The sequence below is a fragment of the Cryptomeria japonica genome, chromosome 4 (genome assembly GCF_030272615.1).
Source record: "Cryptomeria japonica chromosome 4, Sugi_1.0, whole genome shotgun sequence".
NCBI lineage: Eukaryota > Viridiplantae > Streptophyta > Pinopsida > Cupressales > Cupressaceae > Cryptomeria > Cryptomeria japonica.
The window spans coordinates 428,140,250-428,158,323 of NC_081408.1; the positions used below are offsets into that span (position 1 = coordinate 428,140,250).

General features: G+C 36.4%; 1 protein-coding gene across 1 annotated transcript; it reads left to right on the forward strand.

Annotated features, from left to right (window-relative positions):
• The first annotated feature begins 16,112 nt into the window (after positions 1-16,112).
• Positions 16,113-17,735, forward strand: LOC131031147 (uncharacterized mitochondrial protein AtMg00810-like). Its single transcript, XM_057962191.2, has 3 exons — positions 16,113-16,121; positions 16,239-16,538; positions 16,875-17,735. Exons 1-3 carry the CDS (start codon positions 16,113-16,115, stop codon positions 17,733-17,735), a joined length of 1,170 nt encoding a protein of 389 aa, XP_057818174.2.
• Positions 17,736-18,074: the final 339 nt, after the last annotated feature.

The window sequence follows — 18,074 nt, forward strand, 5'->3', positions numbered from 1 at the left end:
TTTACAAATGAAGACTCATCTTTCACAAAACAAAGGATAGAGTTAGAAAGAAGACAAGAATAACTCAAAATTCAGAGGAAACGGGCATATAAAAAACAACAAAAGAAAGAGGATGAAAAAGACCAAAAAGTAACACCACAAGAAACATAAACAATTATTGATCAAGTATCAAGAAATATCATATTTCTATCAAATGATGAGCAAGACGTACCAAGGTATGGAAGAACTAATAGATAGTCAAGCAGGATTGATTATTAGTTTAGAAGAAGCTGAGTTCGAGAGAAGACAGAAGATAGCAAAAATATCCTCTATGTCATGTACACAAGTATGTCAACTTCAAAATACAAATGAATTTATTGAAATTAATCAAGAAGGAACTTGCAGTATTAAAGATGTATGTGTTCATATAATTCATTCGTTTGAGGGATAAACATTAGATGAAGAATCACTTGATTGTGAACCACAAAATACCAATACTGATTTTGTTAGAACTGATTGGAGAGCACTTGGGAGAGACTATCCTCAAGAGCGTTCTATGTATGACATTACCTACTCTATGCTAAATTATGACTATTATGTCATGAACCTTGAAGCACCTAACAATGACGATGACTATGACTTACCACTTCTTCATCCAGAACTAATTGATTGGGATAACCTAGAAAACCCTGAATTGGATGTCTTTTCCAATGACCATGACTTAGTTGTATATCTTAATGTTGTCGAACCCATAACACCTAATATATCTTCCATCGCGGAATCAAGTAACATTTCTTGCAGTCAAGAGAATGCCAAACTTTCCAGTCGCAAAATTGAAATAAAACAAGGAAAAAGACCTAGTGTTGGAAACCATTTCATGGCAACACTAGATCAATCAAGAGGAAAAATAAAGGACATATCTAACGATGAAAACCTCTTTGAGGCGCCAAAAGATGGAAAATTTGATATCATCCTTGCATATTTTCAGGAGAGATCTGCTATTCTAATAGAGCCAATAGAAGCAATAAACATTGGCACAACAAAGGATCCCAAGATACTTCATCCTGTTGCATTATTATCAGATGAAGAAAGGAAAGACTACATAGAATTCTTTAGATAAAGATAGGTAAATTTTGCTTGGTCCTATGCAGACATTCCAGGACTTGATCCAAAACTTATCATGCATCATCTCAATGTGGATCTAAAAGCAAAACTAGTTAAACAAAAGCTAAGGAAGATGCATCCACACATCGCTCTCCTTGTAAAAGTTGAGCTAAAGAAACTATTGGATGTGGGTTTCATAAGACCTATTGCCTATCCAAAATGGGTTTCAAGCATTGTGCCAGTGTCAAAGCTAGATAAAAGCATAAGAGTCTGCACCAATTTCAGAGATTTGAACAAGGCATGTCCCAAAAATGATTTCCCGCTACCCAATATTGATATAATTGTGGACTTATCAGCAGGACATGAGATGTTTTCATTAATGGATGGATTCTTGGGATACCATCAAATAATAATTTCCCCTGAAGGTCAAGAAAAGATAGCATTCACCTATGCATGGGGTACTTACTGCTAGAATGTTATGCCATTTGGGCTTAAGAATGTGGGAGCAACTTATCAAAGAGCCATGACAACAATTTTCATGATATGATGCATACATTTATGGAAGATTATGTAGATGATATACTTGCAAAATCTCATACAAGGAAAGAACATTTGAACATCTTGGGCAAGATCTTTGATAGGCTCGAACAATATCAGTTAAGATTGAATCCAAAGAAATGTGCATTTGGAGTAACCTCTATAAAACTTCTTGGGTACATTATATCAGCTCGTGGAATTGAAATAGATCCAGAAAAGGTCAAAGCTATCATGGAAATGGAGTCGCCTAGAAACATAAGTCAATTGCATTCTCTACAAGGAAGATTGCAATCAATCAGAAGATTTGTCTCTCAATTAGCAGATAGATGTCATCCATTCACTCATATTTTACATAAGAATATTTCATTCAAATAGGATCATAAGTGCGAAGAAACTTTTATGCAAATTAAAGAATATTTGATAAATCATCCAGTACTTGTATCACCAATCAAAGGGAAACCATTGTTGATTTACATCTCAGCGACAAATGTATCATTAGGAGCTCTTTTAGCATAGCATGATGAAGAAGGTAAAGAAAGAGCAGTGTATTACATCAGTAGAACACTTGTAGGCTATGAATTAAACTATACATCAGTAGAGAAGACATGCCTAGCAGTTGTATTTGCAACTCAGAAAGTGTGACATTATATGCTGACTCATTCTGTAAAAGTGATAGCAAAAATAGATCCATTAAAGTATTTGCTAAACAATTCAACTTTGATAGGTAGACTGGCAAAATGGGTTATGGTACTAAGTGAGTTTGATATAGAATATGTTGACTGAAAAGCTATCAAAGTACAGGTCATTGCTAATCAATTAGCTGAAGCACCCTTACAAGATGACATACCATTGCACATTGAATTCCCTGATGTAGACATTCTGACAATAAGTACAAAATTTTGGGAGTTGTACTTTGATGGTTCTTATACAAAATATGGATCAGGCGCTGGAATTTTGTTCATCACGCCTCAAGGACACACAATTCCAAAATCATATAGACTACGGTTTCCATGCACAAACAATACTGTAGAATATGAAGCATTGACTATTGGGCTCAAAATGCCTATTTAATTTGTTACTATGGAGTCCCTATGACCATAATCTTTGATAATTGTTAGAACATAATGTTATTAGGGATCACATCCTTATAACATTTATATATAATGTTCTATTATAAGGTTATAAAACCTTATATATTATATGCTTTATAAGCATATCCCATTTGAAATAATTATAATCTAATAACTATTAGATTATTAATTATTTATGAGTGGGGGTTATTGAAAAGGTGTGACTAGTGAAGTCACCCTTCCTCCTATATTTAAGGAGGTTCTCTCTCATTTGAGAGGTGTGAGAATTTGGAACTTTATGGTGAGTTGTATCACTATGCATATGAGGTATTATTGGCCATGTGGAAGTATTGGAGGAGTGTCCCCAGGTTCATGTCTATTTTATGATAGACTATATTGTAAGTGTTTTAGCTTTATGGGGTTTTTTACCCGAAAGGGTTTTCCCCATGTATATCTTGTGTAATGTGTACATTTTGCATGTATGTTTCATATTTCATTTACTTTATAATCTTGTTTATAATTGTTGGTGTAAATAATTATTCATCATGGATATTATTACACTTTACTTAAGTTTACTTAGGAAATGCATTTCATAGTAGTTTGGGTATGAGACACTTGGGTGTTTGTGCCACATTGGGATAGTGTGTGTAGGAGAAATTCCACCTTTTATGGTGTTGATCTTGTTGTTACACTCCACATTCAGTGGCTGATCCACCTCATGTGGACTATTATATTATTTCTCCTACCTACCCACACCTATTTCCTACCTACCCTTGTTTCTTATTGAGCCACATGTCATGTTTTTGTGCTCACATATCCCTAGCCTTGCCTATATAAGCTTGCATGTATGTTTCATATTTCATTTACTTTATAATCTTGTTTATAATTGTTGGTGTAAATAATTATTCATCATGGATATTATTACACTTTACTTAAGTTTACTTAGGAAATGCATTTCATAGTAGTTTGGGTATGAGACACTTGGGTGTTTGTGCCACATTGGGATAGTGTGTGTAGGAGAAATTCCACCTTTTATGGTGTTGATCTTGTTGTTACACTCCACATTCAGTGGTTGATCCACCTCATGTGGACTATTATATTATTTCTCCTACCTACCCACACCTATTTCCTACCTACCCTTGTTTCTTATTGAGCCACATGTCATATAGGACAAGAATAGTTATTCTTGTCCTATATTGTGTCTCTATTTTGTACATTTCATTGAGCTCTTGATCTTGGCAAAATCTCACATGGCATCAGAGTCATTGGGGCTTCATTGATTCATCTTGAAGAGGCATTATTGCGACGTCAAGAGGCAGATCTGAGGAGCAGCATCTTTTGGAGGCGTCCTAGACTAGATTCGACCCCGCCATTGCGTCCAGAAGGCCGTTTCCATGAATTTTGGTTATAAAGTCGGCCTATTTTGGTGAGAAAAAAAATTTCGCCAATTTTGCTATTATTGTACGAATTTCGAAAAAAAAATTAGTTTTTTCTGAAAAAATTTTTTAAAAAATTTCGGAAAAAATTCGTCAAAAAAAATAAATAAATAAAAAATCTTGTTTTGGGGGGTCATCAGACCCCCCCCCCCCGTGACCCGTAGGGTTTGTAGATCCTGGCAAATCACCACTAGGCACCGCTACCGCGCAGCTCCCGGCAGCTCCTCCTGCAGCTTCCCAGCCGTAGTCTGCAGCCCGAAGCCTCGCCAGTAGCTCCGCCGCCGTCCGCGCAAGCCCCTCTCCTCCGGCCCAGCCATCGCTGCCCTCGCCGTGCCGCTTCTAGTCGGCCCCTCCACCGTCAGCGGTCCTCCGCATCGCGCCACCGACCGCAGCGGCCCACCTGCCACCGTCGGCCCTCCAGCGAGCCCTCCACTGCCGCCAGCTCCTCCGCCACGCGGACTCCGCAGGGAACCCGATGAATCCATGCCCGCCACGTGGCAGGAGGCCACTGGCCCGTGGCCACCTCATCATCTGACACTTCATCTGCCCAGTCAGATTTTCGGCCAACCAGATCGCGCCACGTCACCAGTCTGTACTGTATGGACGCCCAATCAACAAGGAGGTGAAGTTTTCACGACAGTCATACAGCCATCAAATTTAACCCCGTAGTTTGTTGACATCATCATTTTTCAAAAATTTTGCAGGCCCCTCTCATTGAGCTTTTTGATTTTGCAGTTCAACTTCAAATGGCCATAACTTGCTCATTTTTGCTACTTTTTGGGTTCAATTTTTTTTGAAATGGGCTAGAATTTTGTGTACTTTCACATGGTGGAATTATTTTCTGATTTTGATAGACAGATTTTTCACAATTCTCAGTTTTTGGTGACTGTACCTATCCAATCCCCGTTTCTACAACTTCCAAGTCTCCGTTCGGGCTCATACGAACTCCTTTCCAAGTGACATTTTTTTTGAAAGTGCGTTATTTTTTGTCTACTCTCAGAATATGCTATCAGTTTGCAGCAATTGTGGGTAGAAATTGTACTTTCATCATATGGTCTTATTTGGCCAATTTGGCATTTATATTGCATAGATCTATCTTTCTGATCTTTTGCTTTGTAGTTCTCAGCCTATTGGGGCAGTTGTAAAACAAAATCAGAAGTCCACCTTGCCATTGTTTGCAAGTGGTCTATTGTACACGCACTACATATAAAGTGCCAAAATCATCATTTTGGGGGGGGTACTTTGATTGAGTGAATTTGAGGGGGTGTCTCTTGTGCTTTTGTGCTATTGTGTTCTTTCATTTTTGCTGCTATGGGTTCTTCTAAGTTTCCTCTCTTAACTCCTCATAATTATGCTACTTGGAAAATTGATGCATGGAGTAAACTTACGGAAAAAGGACTCACTCATTACATTGATGGAACTATTGTTGTTCCCGCTGATCCTAAGGTTGATCCAGTTGGTCACTTGGATTGGCTCACTAAAAATATCATGGCAATTGGTACCTTAAGAAAGTATGTATCAAAGGATCTCATTTTTCATATTGAGAAGTGTACTCTAATCAAGGATGCTTGGCAAAAGTTTCAAGACTTGTATGGTCAAGTTGATGAGATTAGGGGATATCAAATTGATAGTGATCTCACCATGTTAGATCCCAAGAACTTTGATACTATACAAGATTATATCATTAAGGCAAATGAGTTGAGGGCACAACTCAAAGATTGTGGCATTGATAAGAAGGATACTCAATTGATATTCAACTTGATAGGCAAGCTTCCACAAGAATATGCAACATTTGTTTCTAGTTTCCAAACCCATAGGATGACAATGGGTTCAAACTACACAATGCCTACATTTGATGCTTTCAATGAAATGTTGATGATGGAACAAACTAAGTTGATAAGCATGGGCATTCTTAAGGCTTCTAAGTCTCAAGCATTAGTGGCAAATCAAGGGAACAAAGGAAATCAAGGAAAGGACAACTCAAACAAGAAGAAATGGCAATCAAAGCCTAAGGAAAAAGCACCATCTTCTCCACAACAAGGAGATTCATCCTCTTCCAAGAGAGATAATTCACCAAAGAGGGAGAGACCTACTTGTGCCTATTGTAAAAAGGTTGGTCATGAGGAGCATCATTGCCATTCTAAGAAGATTAATGAGCTTACACATATCATCAAAAAGCATAACATTGATTTGCCTAAAGTCTACAAGAAGGATGATTCATCAACTTCCACTTCCTCACATTCAAAAGGAAAAGGGCAAGCATTCATGGCTTCTACAAGTGGGAAGACTCACTCTTTTGGAACAAGAAAAGGAAAAGCTCTATGTGCTACTATTAGTCATAATTCAGAGAGATGGCTTCCAGATTCAGGGGCTTCTCATCATATGGCATCTTCACAGTCTATGTTCTCTACATTTGAGCCTTGCACCATGCCATAGATTTTGATGGGCAATCATACATACATGGATGTGATTGGGAAAGGATCTATTGACATTGGGGATAACTCCTTCAATGATGTGTTGTGTGTACCCCACTTGACAAGCAATCTCCTTTCCATCTATCAAATCACACATGGCACAACCAAGAGAGTTGTGGAGTTCACACTTGAGTCAGTTTTCATTAGAGACTTGGAGACTAGAGCTATCATTGCGACTGGGGTGGTTGATCATGCATCTCGGTTATACTCCTTTTCAGATTTTATTGATGATGATGATTTCACATTTGATGATTCTACACATGATGATCACACTTCTTGTGAAAGTTCATATTTTGAGGAGAACTTTGGGCACTTGAACATGAGGATTCTCACACGTGACCCCATTCTTGAGCCTTGTATTTCATCTCGTCATATTGATATCACATCACCTATTGCACCTGATGATGCGGATAGTGCGACAGTTTTGCCTTCATGTGATTCAGTGCAGTAGGATATTCATTGTCTTCCAGCTTCAGATTCATGGGACGATTACTTGACAAACATTGCAGGTTTGTTTGTGGAATCCTACATTGCAGATTTGGGAGACATCATTGATGACATTCATCTTCTCTTTGATGAAGGTGATCCTTCTTCGATTGTTGCGAGGGAACACTCTAACCCTGTTGTTCATTCTCTACATGATCATTCTTTCGAGGTTGACATGATTGTGGATACTTATGTATAGCAGTTGGAGGAGGTCTCTTTATTTTTTGAGGAGACATGTGAGTCTTTGGGACATGTTCTCCATCCATCTCCACTAGATCTTGGAGTGCCTTTTTCAGCAGTGTGGCATAGTTTACCACCTTTGGAGGGGGTATCTTTTAGCATTGACATGGGGACACTTGAGCAGTTTTCAGAGATTCCTTTCATCATGAGTTTTCTTATACATCTTCCCTTCATGATTGGGGAGACTTCATGGATACACCTTTGGTTTTGTTTCTTCCTAGGGGGAGGAATGTTGTTCGACGTTTGTGGAGTAGTTTCTTCATACATCGAGCTTCTATCATTGGTGCAGATTCCACATTGAGGGGGGGCTTCCTAGCTTCTCTTCTTCTCTCATATGGGGGGGACTTTTTCCTCACATGGGGTTTTGTTCCTCACATTCTTCTATGAGAGTTCTCTTGTATGTTTTTCATCTCTCTTTTGGGGGAGGGTTTTTTCCCATTGGGTTTTTCTCTCTTTCCCCACTTTGTAAGAGATTTCATTGCATTGGTTTGCATGCATTTGCATTTGTACATGGGTACCTAACATGGCCTAGTAGCTGGGACCCATCTTTCATTGCTTAGTTGCATTATAGACTTAAGTGCTTTCCCCTAAGTTGCACTTAAGGGGGGGTGTTGGTGTAAATAATTATTCATCATGGATATTATTACACTTTACTTAAGTTTACTTAGGAAATGCATTTCATAGTAGTTTGGGTATGAGACACTTGGGTGTTTGTGCCACATTGGGATAGTGTGTGTAGGAGAAATTCCACCTTTTATGGTGTTGATCTTGTTGTTACACTCCACATTCAGTGGTTGATCCACCTCATGTGGACTATTATATTATTTCTCCTACCTACCCACAACTATTTCCTACCTACCCTTGTTTCTTATTGAGCCACATGTCATGTTTGTGTGCTCACATATCCCTAGCCTTGCCTATATAAGCAAGCTCATCTACATTGTATGTAATTGGATATTATTGATCATTTTCTATTGATGAGAATACAGTTTATTCTTGTCCTATATTGTGTCTCTATTTTGTACATTTCATTGAGCTCTTGATCTTGAAAAAATCTCACAATAATGATTAGTATCCTAAGATCCTAATTTCTAACATGGTATCAGAGCAGGTTAGGCTAGTACTAATCATTTTTACAGGTTATACTAGAAGACATATAAAACTTGATGGAAAATGTATTTATGCTAAATCAACACACGTGCAAGGCCAATTGTGCTATGTATTTAGTATGCCTTCTCCATTCATTTAAATTCAATTTATCAAGGCCAAGTAAGGAAATTCTAACTATTCTTTTTTATAAGTGATATTTTCAAATTTTTTAATGTTTACATAGCATAAGATTGTGAATTATATTTTAATAACATCAAATTTCATAATCTTACTAACCCAAAATTATTCCCTTATAAAACCTTTTTTAGTGTCAATTGTATAGAAAGTTGTGTAGGTACCAGATCAAGTACTTTAGAATGTTGGATGTTGTTTCTCCTTAGAGAGATATGTGAGATTATAAATTATCAAAAAATAGCTTGATACAATGCTTAGAAACCATAGTTTTTCATTTGTTTAACCTTAAAATTGAATTCATGAAGTCTTTTAATAAATTTCATGTCTTTATAAATTTCATCATTCATCTTGAATTATATAATTTGTCACTATGGAGTCCCTATGACCATTATCACTGATAATTGTTAGAACATAATGTTATTAGGGATCACTTCCTTATAATTTATATATAATGTTCTATTATAAAGTTATAAAACCTTATATATTATATGCTTTATAAGCATATCTCATTTGAAATAATTATAATCTAATAACTATTAGATTATTAATTATTTATGAGTGGGGGTTATTGAAAAGGTGTGACTAGTGAAGTCACCCTTCCTCCTATATTTAAGGAGGTTCTCTCTCATTTGAGAGGTGTGAGAATTTGGAGCTTTATGGTGAGTTGTATCACTATGCATATGAGGTATTATTGGCCATGTGGAAGTATTGGAGGAGTGTCCCCAGGTTCATGTCTATTTTATGATAGACTATATTGTAAGTGTTTTAGCTTTATGGGGTTTTTTACCCGAAAGGGTTTTCCCCATGTATATCTTGTGTAATGTGTACATTTTGCATGTATGTTTCATATTTCATTTACTTTATAATCTTGTTTATAATGATTAGTATCCTAAGATCCTAATTTCTAACAATAATGGATGACCATTTAAGAATCAAGATGTGACGGAACTATGTGAGCGATTATGTATCCAACATAGGTTTTCTACACCATATTATCTACAATGAAATGGTCAAGTTGAGGCATCAAACAAAACAATCTTGAAAAACCTGAAGAAAACAGTCAATGAAGCTGGCCGTAAAGACTGGCACATTTAGTTAAATCCTACTCTTTGGGCATACCGAACCAGCATCCACACACCAACGGGGGCAACTCCATATTTCTTAGTCTATGGATCAGAAGCCATATTACCAGTAGAAGTAGAGATGCCTTCTCTATGAGTTTCCTTGAAAGGTCTTATACCAGAAGAAGAAGAACGAGTCTCTAGACTTCAAGAACTTGAGTTGATTCAGGAATGTCGCCAAAATGCAATAGATCATTTGAAGGCATATCAATAGAGAATGGCGAGAAGTTATAATAACAGAGTCAAGCAAAGCATTTTTCAGATTGGAGATATAGTTCTAACAGAGAATCCAAGAAATGAGCAAGACCGAGAAAAGAAGGGAAAATTTGAACCAAATTGGTTAGGTCGTTTTGTCATAGTAGCAGCATATGGCTTAGGAGCATACAAGTTATCTACCTCTGAAGATGATTGGTTTGATGAGCCTATCAATTCCATCCATCTCAAGAAATTATATGCTTGAGATATAAAGTTTTGAAGAAATCAATAAAAAGCATATAAAATTCTGAAGAAATCAGTAAAAAGCATATAAAGTTCTAAAGAAATCAATAAAAAGCATATAAAGTCTTGAAGAAATCAGTAAAAAGTAGAAAAGCAGAAAATCCCTAAAAAAAAAAACATAAAACAGTGAAAACAAAAGAAAAAAATCAAAATATGGAAAAAATGCAATAAATTTAGACAGTGAAAACCTAGTAAACAGGCGCTATCTAAAAGTGGGTTCTTCCATCTATGAGATCACTTTGCACACTTATCCACTCCATCCTATTTGCATCTATCACTTCCATCTATCTTAGCTCATCCATTTATCTTTCGCATCCATTGCTTTGAACCATTAGTAGGAAATATGCAACTTACCAACAAATATCAATCTTTGACATACTTAGCATGGTCACTATCTTGGATTTTATCAAAATCAATCATATCTGCATTATATCCCACCATGGTTTGCATTTTGATCAATTCGTACATCCATAATAAAGTTGTGTTTTTGTTGGGGGCAAAATCCTAATTTCTTTTTTGCTAAGGTATCTTTTAAATCTTTGAAAATCCAAAACATTCGGAAAACTTAGAAAAAACAAAAATACCCAGGGTTTTGAAATAGATAACGAGCAACAAGGCAACTAGGATCAAGGCATTTTGTAACAACTGAATTATGAAACTCAGTAAATGAGGAAAAAACCAGCAAGTAATAAAGGATTATCAAAGATCATTCATCAAGATGATTATATCAGTTAATGACTATGAGAACATGTGAATGACATACAAGATTCAGTGTTTATATCTTGATTTTATTGCTAATCATGTACTCTATGCGACTCAAGGATGTCCATGACTAGAGAAGCTATGATGGGGCATGATTATTTTCTTTGTTAGTTGTTTGTGGTTTATATCTTATTAAGGTATGTACTTGTCTAAGGATATGATCGGCAAAAGATCAAGGAGGACGTTCTGAGTCATGCATGAAAGGAGATAATCCTTGTATGTTCTGCAAGAAATACTCAGGTCAACTTGATTCATCATATTAAGTTATTTGTATAAACTTGCTATATCAAAATCCATGTAAGAAATACTCAGGTCGGCTTGAATCATTATGTCAAGTTGCTTGTATTTTCTTACAACATTCAAAAGCTCCATGATGAAATCAAGTACTGTTATAAGACAACATATAAAGAATGGAAGTATCATTTTAGTTAGATCATTTTTAGATTGGCTCATTAATTTGTCTGCATTATAAGCATTCATTGTCAGTTGCATTATAAGCATTTCATTCCATTTAGAGATCAATAGTCATAAATAAAGATTGAGTATACTTGGACAAACAAAAATAATTTGCATTTGATCATTGTAGGTGCATTTATCTTTAGAATCATTTCAATCGTCATTCATTTTATTTAGTTGCATTTCAATCGTTGCATTAGTTTGCATTCCATTAAGTGCATTTCATAATCATGTAGTATATCGTCATTATTATTTTTATTGAGATCATTATCATTTTAAGTTCATTTTTTACCATTAAAGTCATTTAGTTGCATCTTTGCATTTAGATTCATTCATCACAATCATTATAAGCATTACATATAAGAAATAAAAACATTTCATGTGGACCATTTGCATTTCAGAATCATTATATGCATACACACTAAAAATAAAATAATCAATATTCATTTGCATGCATAATCATTAGAAGCATTCTCATATAGATCATTGCATTTGCATCCATGATCATAAAAATAAATAAAAAATCAATTGCATTTTGCATTTCATCATCATTGCATCATATAGAGCATCATAATCATTAGAATAAAGGAAAGAAAATATCATCATAACATCATCCATGTAATCAATGCATATAGATCATCATCATATAGAGTAACATGCATAATAAACCAAAGATCATCATATAGAGTCCATGTCTGCATATAGATCATCATAAAACAATAAAAAATCCAAGTATACAATGATATTAAATCAATAATAAAATACAAATGCCTCATCAATATAAATTAAGTCAACGTTGTCCTGTGCCACTACCACCTGACTCTGTCCGTCTCTATGGATGTGGGCGAGAAGATCCTCCAGATGGTTGTCCCCCCCGATCACCACTCCTCTAAGGAGGTCCCATGAATCCACTGCTATTAGTATCCATCCTCACAGTAGTATGGTAGCTACCTGCCCTCTAACTCTCTATGACTACATCCTCATATAATCGTCGCCAGTGTGTTGTCTCCTTCCCAACCCGAAATAGTGCTCTGATGGTATCGGTTGAGAGAGTGTCAGATCCAACCTGCTGAATGTGATTAATAAGACCCTGAGTATCATGTTGTCTCCTAACAACCATGTATGTCTCTATCATGAGTGGTTGCACCTGTGCCCTAAGATGATCTATCTATGCTCTCAGACTATCCAAGGTCTCATGCTCTGGCACATCCTGCTAAGGAACATGATCTTGAATCCCCTCATCTCCATCTCCCTCTCCACCTGCTGGAATCTCAACCCCAGTAGCCCTCAAGACCTGTTGTCTAATGAGAGGAACATGATCCTCTAAATCCTTCTCCTCTCCACCATGAGCTGCAATAACCCTAGGATCTGGCTGAATCTGACCAAAATCAATGCCTCTCCCGTAACCCCCATCCAATCCAATGCTCATGCCTCCTCCTGTAGAGGGTAATCCTCTCACTAATCTCATACCTGCCCTGTCTGTATCTCTCCCAATCCATCCTGCATCTCTTCCTCCCATGGGAAGCGGGCTCGCAACCCTACCAACCGATCCAAAAGGTCCTCCATGGACTTTCAATCGACCTCCTCTCCGTCTGGGTCTCCTACTGCCTCTACCTCCATCTCCTCCCTCATCTCCCTCACATCTGGCCTCTTGAGAAACTCTAAGCTCTCATCTCCATCTTTTTCTCCTAATGATGGGATCATCTAAATCATCCTCCTCATCTCCTGAGCTGGGAGGAGGGTCTATTGGATCAGTATTCCAAGGAAAAGGGTGTGCAAGCATGTATTGAGCATAATCTGCAGTCACCCCAGGATCTAGAATGTGTAATCTCAAATCATAAGCTACCCTAGGAGTAGCCAGAAACTCTATGCATGCTATCTCAAAATACAAAGAAGGTCCCCAATATCACCTATCCTTGTACCACCGTGCATATATAGTGACACCAATAGGCATGTGTTGAATGATACCAAACTGTCTCAAAATATGACTCATCAATTGTCGCTCAACAATGTATAGAGTATGAACAATCAGATATCTACTCTGCAAAATATATGGTAATGTTCATGCATCATCCATCCATGGCTCACAATCGATATAGGGTCTCCAAATGATGCTATCCAGTGAACCCAAAACCCAATGCCAATAATCCATCTTACCCAGCTTATGCTGAGTAAGGATACCTGCATATAAATAGACATGTAGATGCCTCTCACCATGAACTCTATGATGGATAGGCTGAGTAATAGAAATGTGTTCCCAGCACCAGATCTGTAAAAGTGTGCATCATGTAGACAAACTAGCACTATCATCAAAAACAACCTAATGAAGATCATGATACAAATGAGTAAGCATGCAAACACCCCATGCATATCGAGTCTAATGTTGCATCATGCTCTGTAGAATCTCACCCCAACCAACAGTGAAACCTCAAGATCTCCTATCTGGATAGATAAATCTGCCAATCAAACCTGCAAGAATCACTGGGAGAGTCTTGTAGTACATGATCATATCCTCCCATCGAATCTCTCCTCTATAAATGCTCTCATCACCAAATACGACTTTGCAAGCCTCTGTCCCTCCAAGATCCTGAAAATCATACTGGACTAAGTCACCAGTCACAGGGATGTGAAGAATCCTGTAGACATCCTTGATTGTAACACTAATCTCACTAGTGGGCAAGTGGAAAGTATTATGCTCGCTATGCCATCTCTCTGCTAAGGCAACCAACAATCCCTTATTATGGGTAATATCAGGCATGTATAACAAATGGCATAATCCGCAGGCATCTATATGTCTAATCTCAGCCTGTGTAAGCTCTGGCACTAAATGGCGCATGCCCGAGAATTTATCCCGACACTGGAGAACATCGAGTTTCTCCTGCTCAACAAGAGAATTTGATCTCTCTCAATCATCTATCTATCAATCTACCAAACAAATTATTGATCACATCAACAATTGGTAAATCTTTTCAACCAAGCAAATCAAGCTATCAAAATCAACCTAAAACTATCAACCATGGTTTTCTATCAATCAATGAGTTCAATCAAACTCGGTTATACTCTTCATCAGAAACTGAATCGGTATCTTAGAGCTAATCTATCAATCCACCAATCAATCAATCAGCTATCCTATCCGCTCACTTGAGATTTCTATCAATCTCTTTGACCACATATTAGTGACACTCATTCATCATGGGGTTACGCATCTAGTCTATCCAATCTTGAGTTTACATCATTGACGTTCATCATTCATGAAGTCAATCAAACTCTATCCTATCAAATCATCAAAGCTTTGAGTTTACATCGTTCACCCTCATCGATCATGAGGTCAATCAAACTCTATTAATCATCAAATTAAGTAGAATATCAAAGTAATCAAAGAGAAGACATTTTCATCAACCAAAGTTGTATAAATTCAATCAATTATCATGAGATTAATCGCTTATCCATTTTTTTCAACAATCTCACGATCAATCTCTCGAGGTGGCACACAATCAGGATTTTTATCTCCATCAGGTGCATTATCGAGACTTGATTTAATCTCTGAAACAATGTTGTCTCAACATCATTTCAAAGAGGGGCAAAATGTATACACACAAAAATGGCTATGAGCAATTAACTAAATATTTTATATTTATTTAATAATTATTTTTCTATTAAATAGTTAATTTGAAAATATTAATTTATTTAATTCATTTTATGTCCTATTAATTAATTTAATTGAAATTATTTATTAATTAATTCATTTATCCTTTTCTTCTAATCAATCAATTAAATATCTAATATATAATAGTTATTCTTCTATCCTATAGTCTCAAATATTAAATAATTTCTTAATTATTTAATTCCTTTTCCAACTCATCTTCCATCTCCACTTCATCTTTCCTTTGCCAACTCATCCACCATGTGGCAAAATTAATTCAACAAAATTAAAATAAATAAAACATTTATTAGCCACTTATCTCCAACTTCCAAAATAAATGAAATATTGTGTACGTACACATATTTCCAAACCTTCTTCTATATTCTCTCTAACATCCTTGTATCTTAGGAGGAATTGAGTCCACTTGTCCTCTCATTCCTACATCTTCTCCAACTATCCTATATTCTCTCAAGTCTTCCCCTCAGTCAAGGTAAGATGAGTGACACTTGTCTTCTCCTTCCCCCTTTCTCTCAACCTTCAGCTTCTTGTTCATAGCCATCCAATCTACAAGATTTGATCATGACCGTTGATCTCTGCCACCTAAGCTCATGCACTCAAAAATCTATAAAAAGAGGTCTCCTAAGACAATTTTGAAACTAATAGACTAATAGCTAATCATACAATCATCTAGGAGTCTTCATTTTGCATCCGTGAGTTTGAGTTTGAAGCAAATAGCATTTTAGAGTTTTTGAGCATAAATCATTTTCATAGAATTTTAGCTTAATATCATTTGCATTATCATAGTATCAATTAACTATCAGTCCATTCTTCATATGTCATCTTGGAAGCTACCAGTGCTTGTCTGAGAGAAAATAATCTGCAACCAGGAACAGTGGAGTTAGGACACAATGAGACTTAAATCATGAAGGTGATAATGTTTTCATTTTATATTCATTTCATGTAGTTTCATTGGCTGAGTTTGGATTTTCTGTAGCATTTCCTTTGTATTTTGTGAAACTAATATGCTGCAGGTATTATTCTGAAGATGAAATTCAAGTCGACACAATTTCAATAATAGATTGAATAAAATTGTTGAAACGGTTAATTTAAGATTTGATGAGCAATTGCTTCTAGGTGATAATTTGTAGGATGTTGAGGAGGATACTCCAGTAGGACTTGACAAAGCTCCTAAATCTGTAGAAGCAGATTCAACAAATAAAAAGGATGATGCAAGTTCCAAAGTAGTCACACCTCCTAAAACACCCTCCAAAGTTGTCATCAAGAATCATCCGCAAAGTCAGATCATTGGTGACAAGGATGTAGGAGTTCTTACCAGAAGAAGAGCAAAAAGTGATGAACAAGCTCAAATGGTTGAGCATTACTATTTGGTAACTGATTTTGAACCCAAAACTATCTTTGATGCTTTAGTTGATGATTATTGGCTGAATGTAATGAAAGAAGAAATTGGTTAAATAGAAAAGAGTAAAACATGGGGACTAGTGCCTAGACCAGATGATAAAAATGCTATAGGAGGAAAATGGGTGTTTAGAAATAAGTTTGATGAATCTGGAAATGTTGTTAGGAATAAGACACATTTTGTTTGCAAAGGCTATGCACAGCAAGAAGGTGTAGAGTTTGGTGAAACATATGCACCTGTAGCTAGATTAGAGTCAATCAGAATCTTTCTAGCTTATTCTTGCGACAAGAATTTCAAAGTTTACCAAATGGATGTCAAAAATGCTTTTCTTAATGGCTATCTTGATGAAGAAGTATATATGGAATAGCCGGAAGGGTTTGTATCTGCAGATAAACCAGACCATGTTTGCAGGCTGAGAAAGGCTCTTTATGGCCTTAAACAAGCTCCAAGATCTTGGTACTCCAAATTGGATGCCCACCTTACAGCAAATGGATTCACTAGAGGTGGAGTAGACAGCAACTTGTATGTCAAGGTTGAAGGTAATGATATTCTAGTTGTTGAAGTATATGTGGATGACATTATTTTTGGATGTAATAATGATTCTGTGTCTAAAAAGTTTTCAAAAATAATGGAATCTGAGTTTGAAATGTCAATGTTGGGAGAGTTGACATTCTTTCTTGGCTTTCAAGTAATTCAGCTTGAGCAAGGCATTTTTATGTCACAAACTAAATATGCAAAAGAGATGCTTAAGAAGTTTAACATGACAGATTGCAAATTTGTTAGCACTCCAATGGAGACTAGTTGCAAGTTGACTAAATCTGATGACTCACCTAAGATAAATCAATCAAAGTATAGATCAATGATAGGAAGCTTGCTTTATTTGACTACATCTAGACCTGATTTGATGCATGCAGTATGTTTGGTTTCACTTTTTCAATCTGCACCTAAACAATCTCATTTGAATGTTGTGAAAAGAATTTTCAAGTACATTAAGGGTACTTTAGACTATGGTTTATGGTATCCTCAAAATAATGATTTCAATCTTGTTGGTTTCACTGATGCTGACTGGGTTGGATGTATGGATGATAGAAAAATCATGAGTGGTGTTGCTTTCTTCCTCGAAGATTGTCTTGTTGCCTGGCACAACAAAAAGCAAGAATGTGTCACTCTATCCACTGCAAAATCTGAATATATTGCAGAAACAGCTTGTTGTACCCAATTAATCTAGATGTCTTATCAACTTTCTGATATGGGTATTACAGTTGAAAGGCCAATTTCTATTTTCTGTGATAATACTAGTGTCATAAATCTCTCTAAAAATCCTGTTATGCATTACCACACTAAGAATATTGATATTAAGTATCATTTTCTGCAAGAAAGAGTATTGGCTAATGAATTTCAAATGTTGTATATTCCTACTCAAGCCCAAGTTGCAAATATTTTCACAAAGGTCATGTCCAAAGAGGTATTTGAGAGGTTCAGGGAAAGGTTGGGAGTTATCTCTCAATCTAATCTTTCCTAACATCCCGGCACAAGTTGAGCTGGAGCATAGCTCTCCACAAGAAGC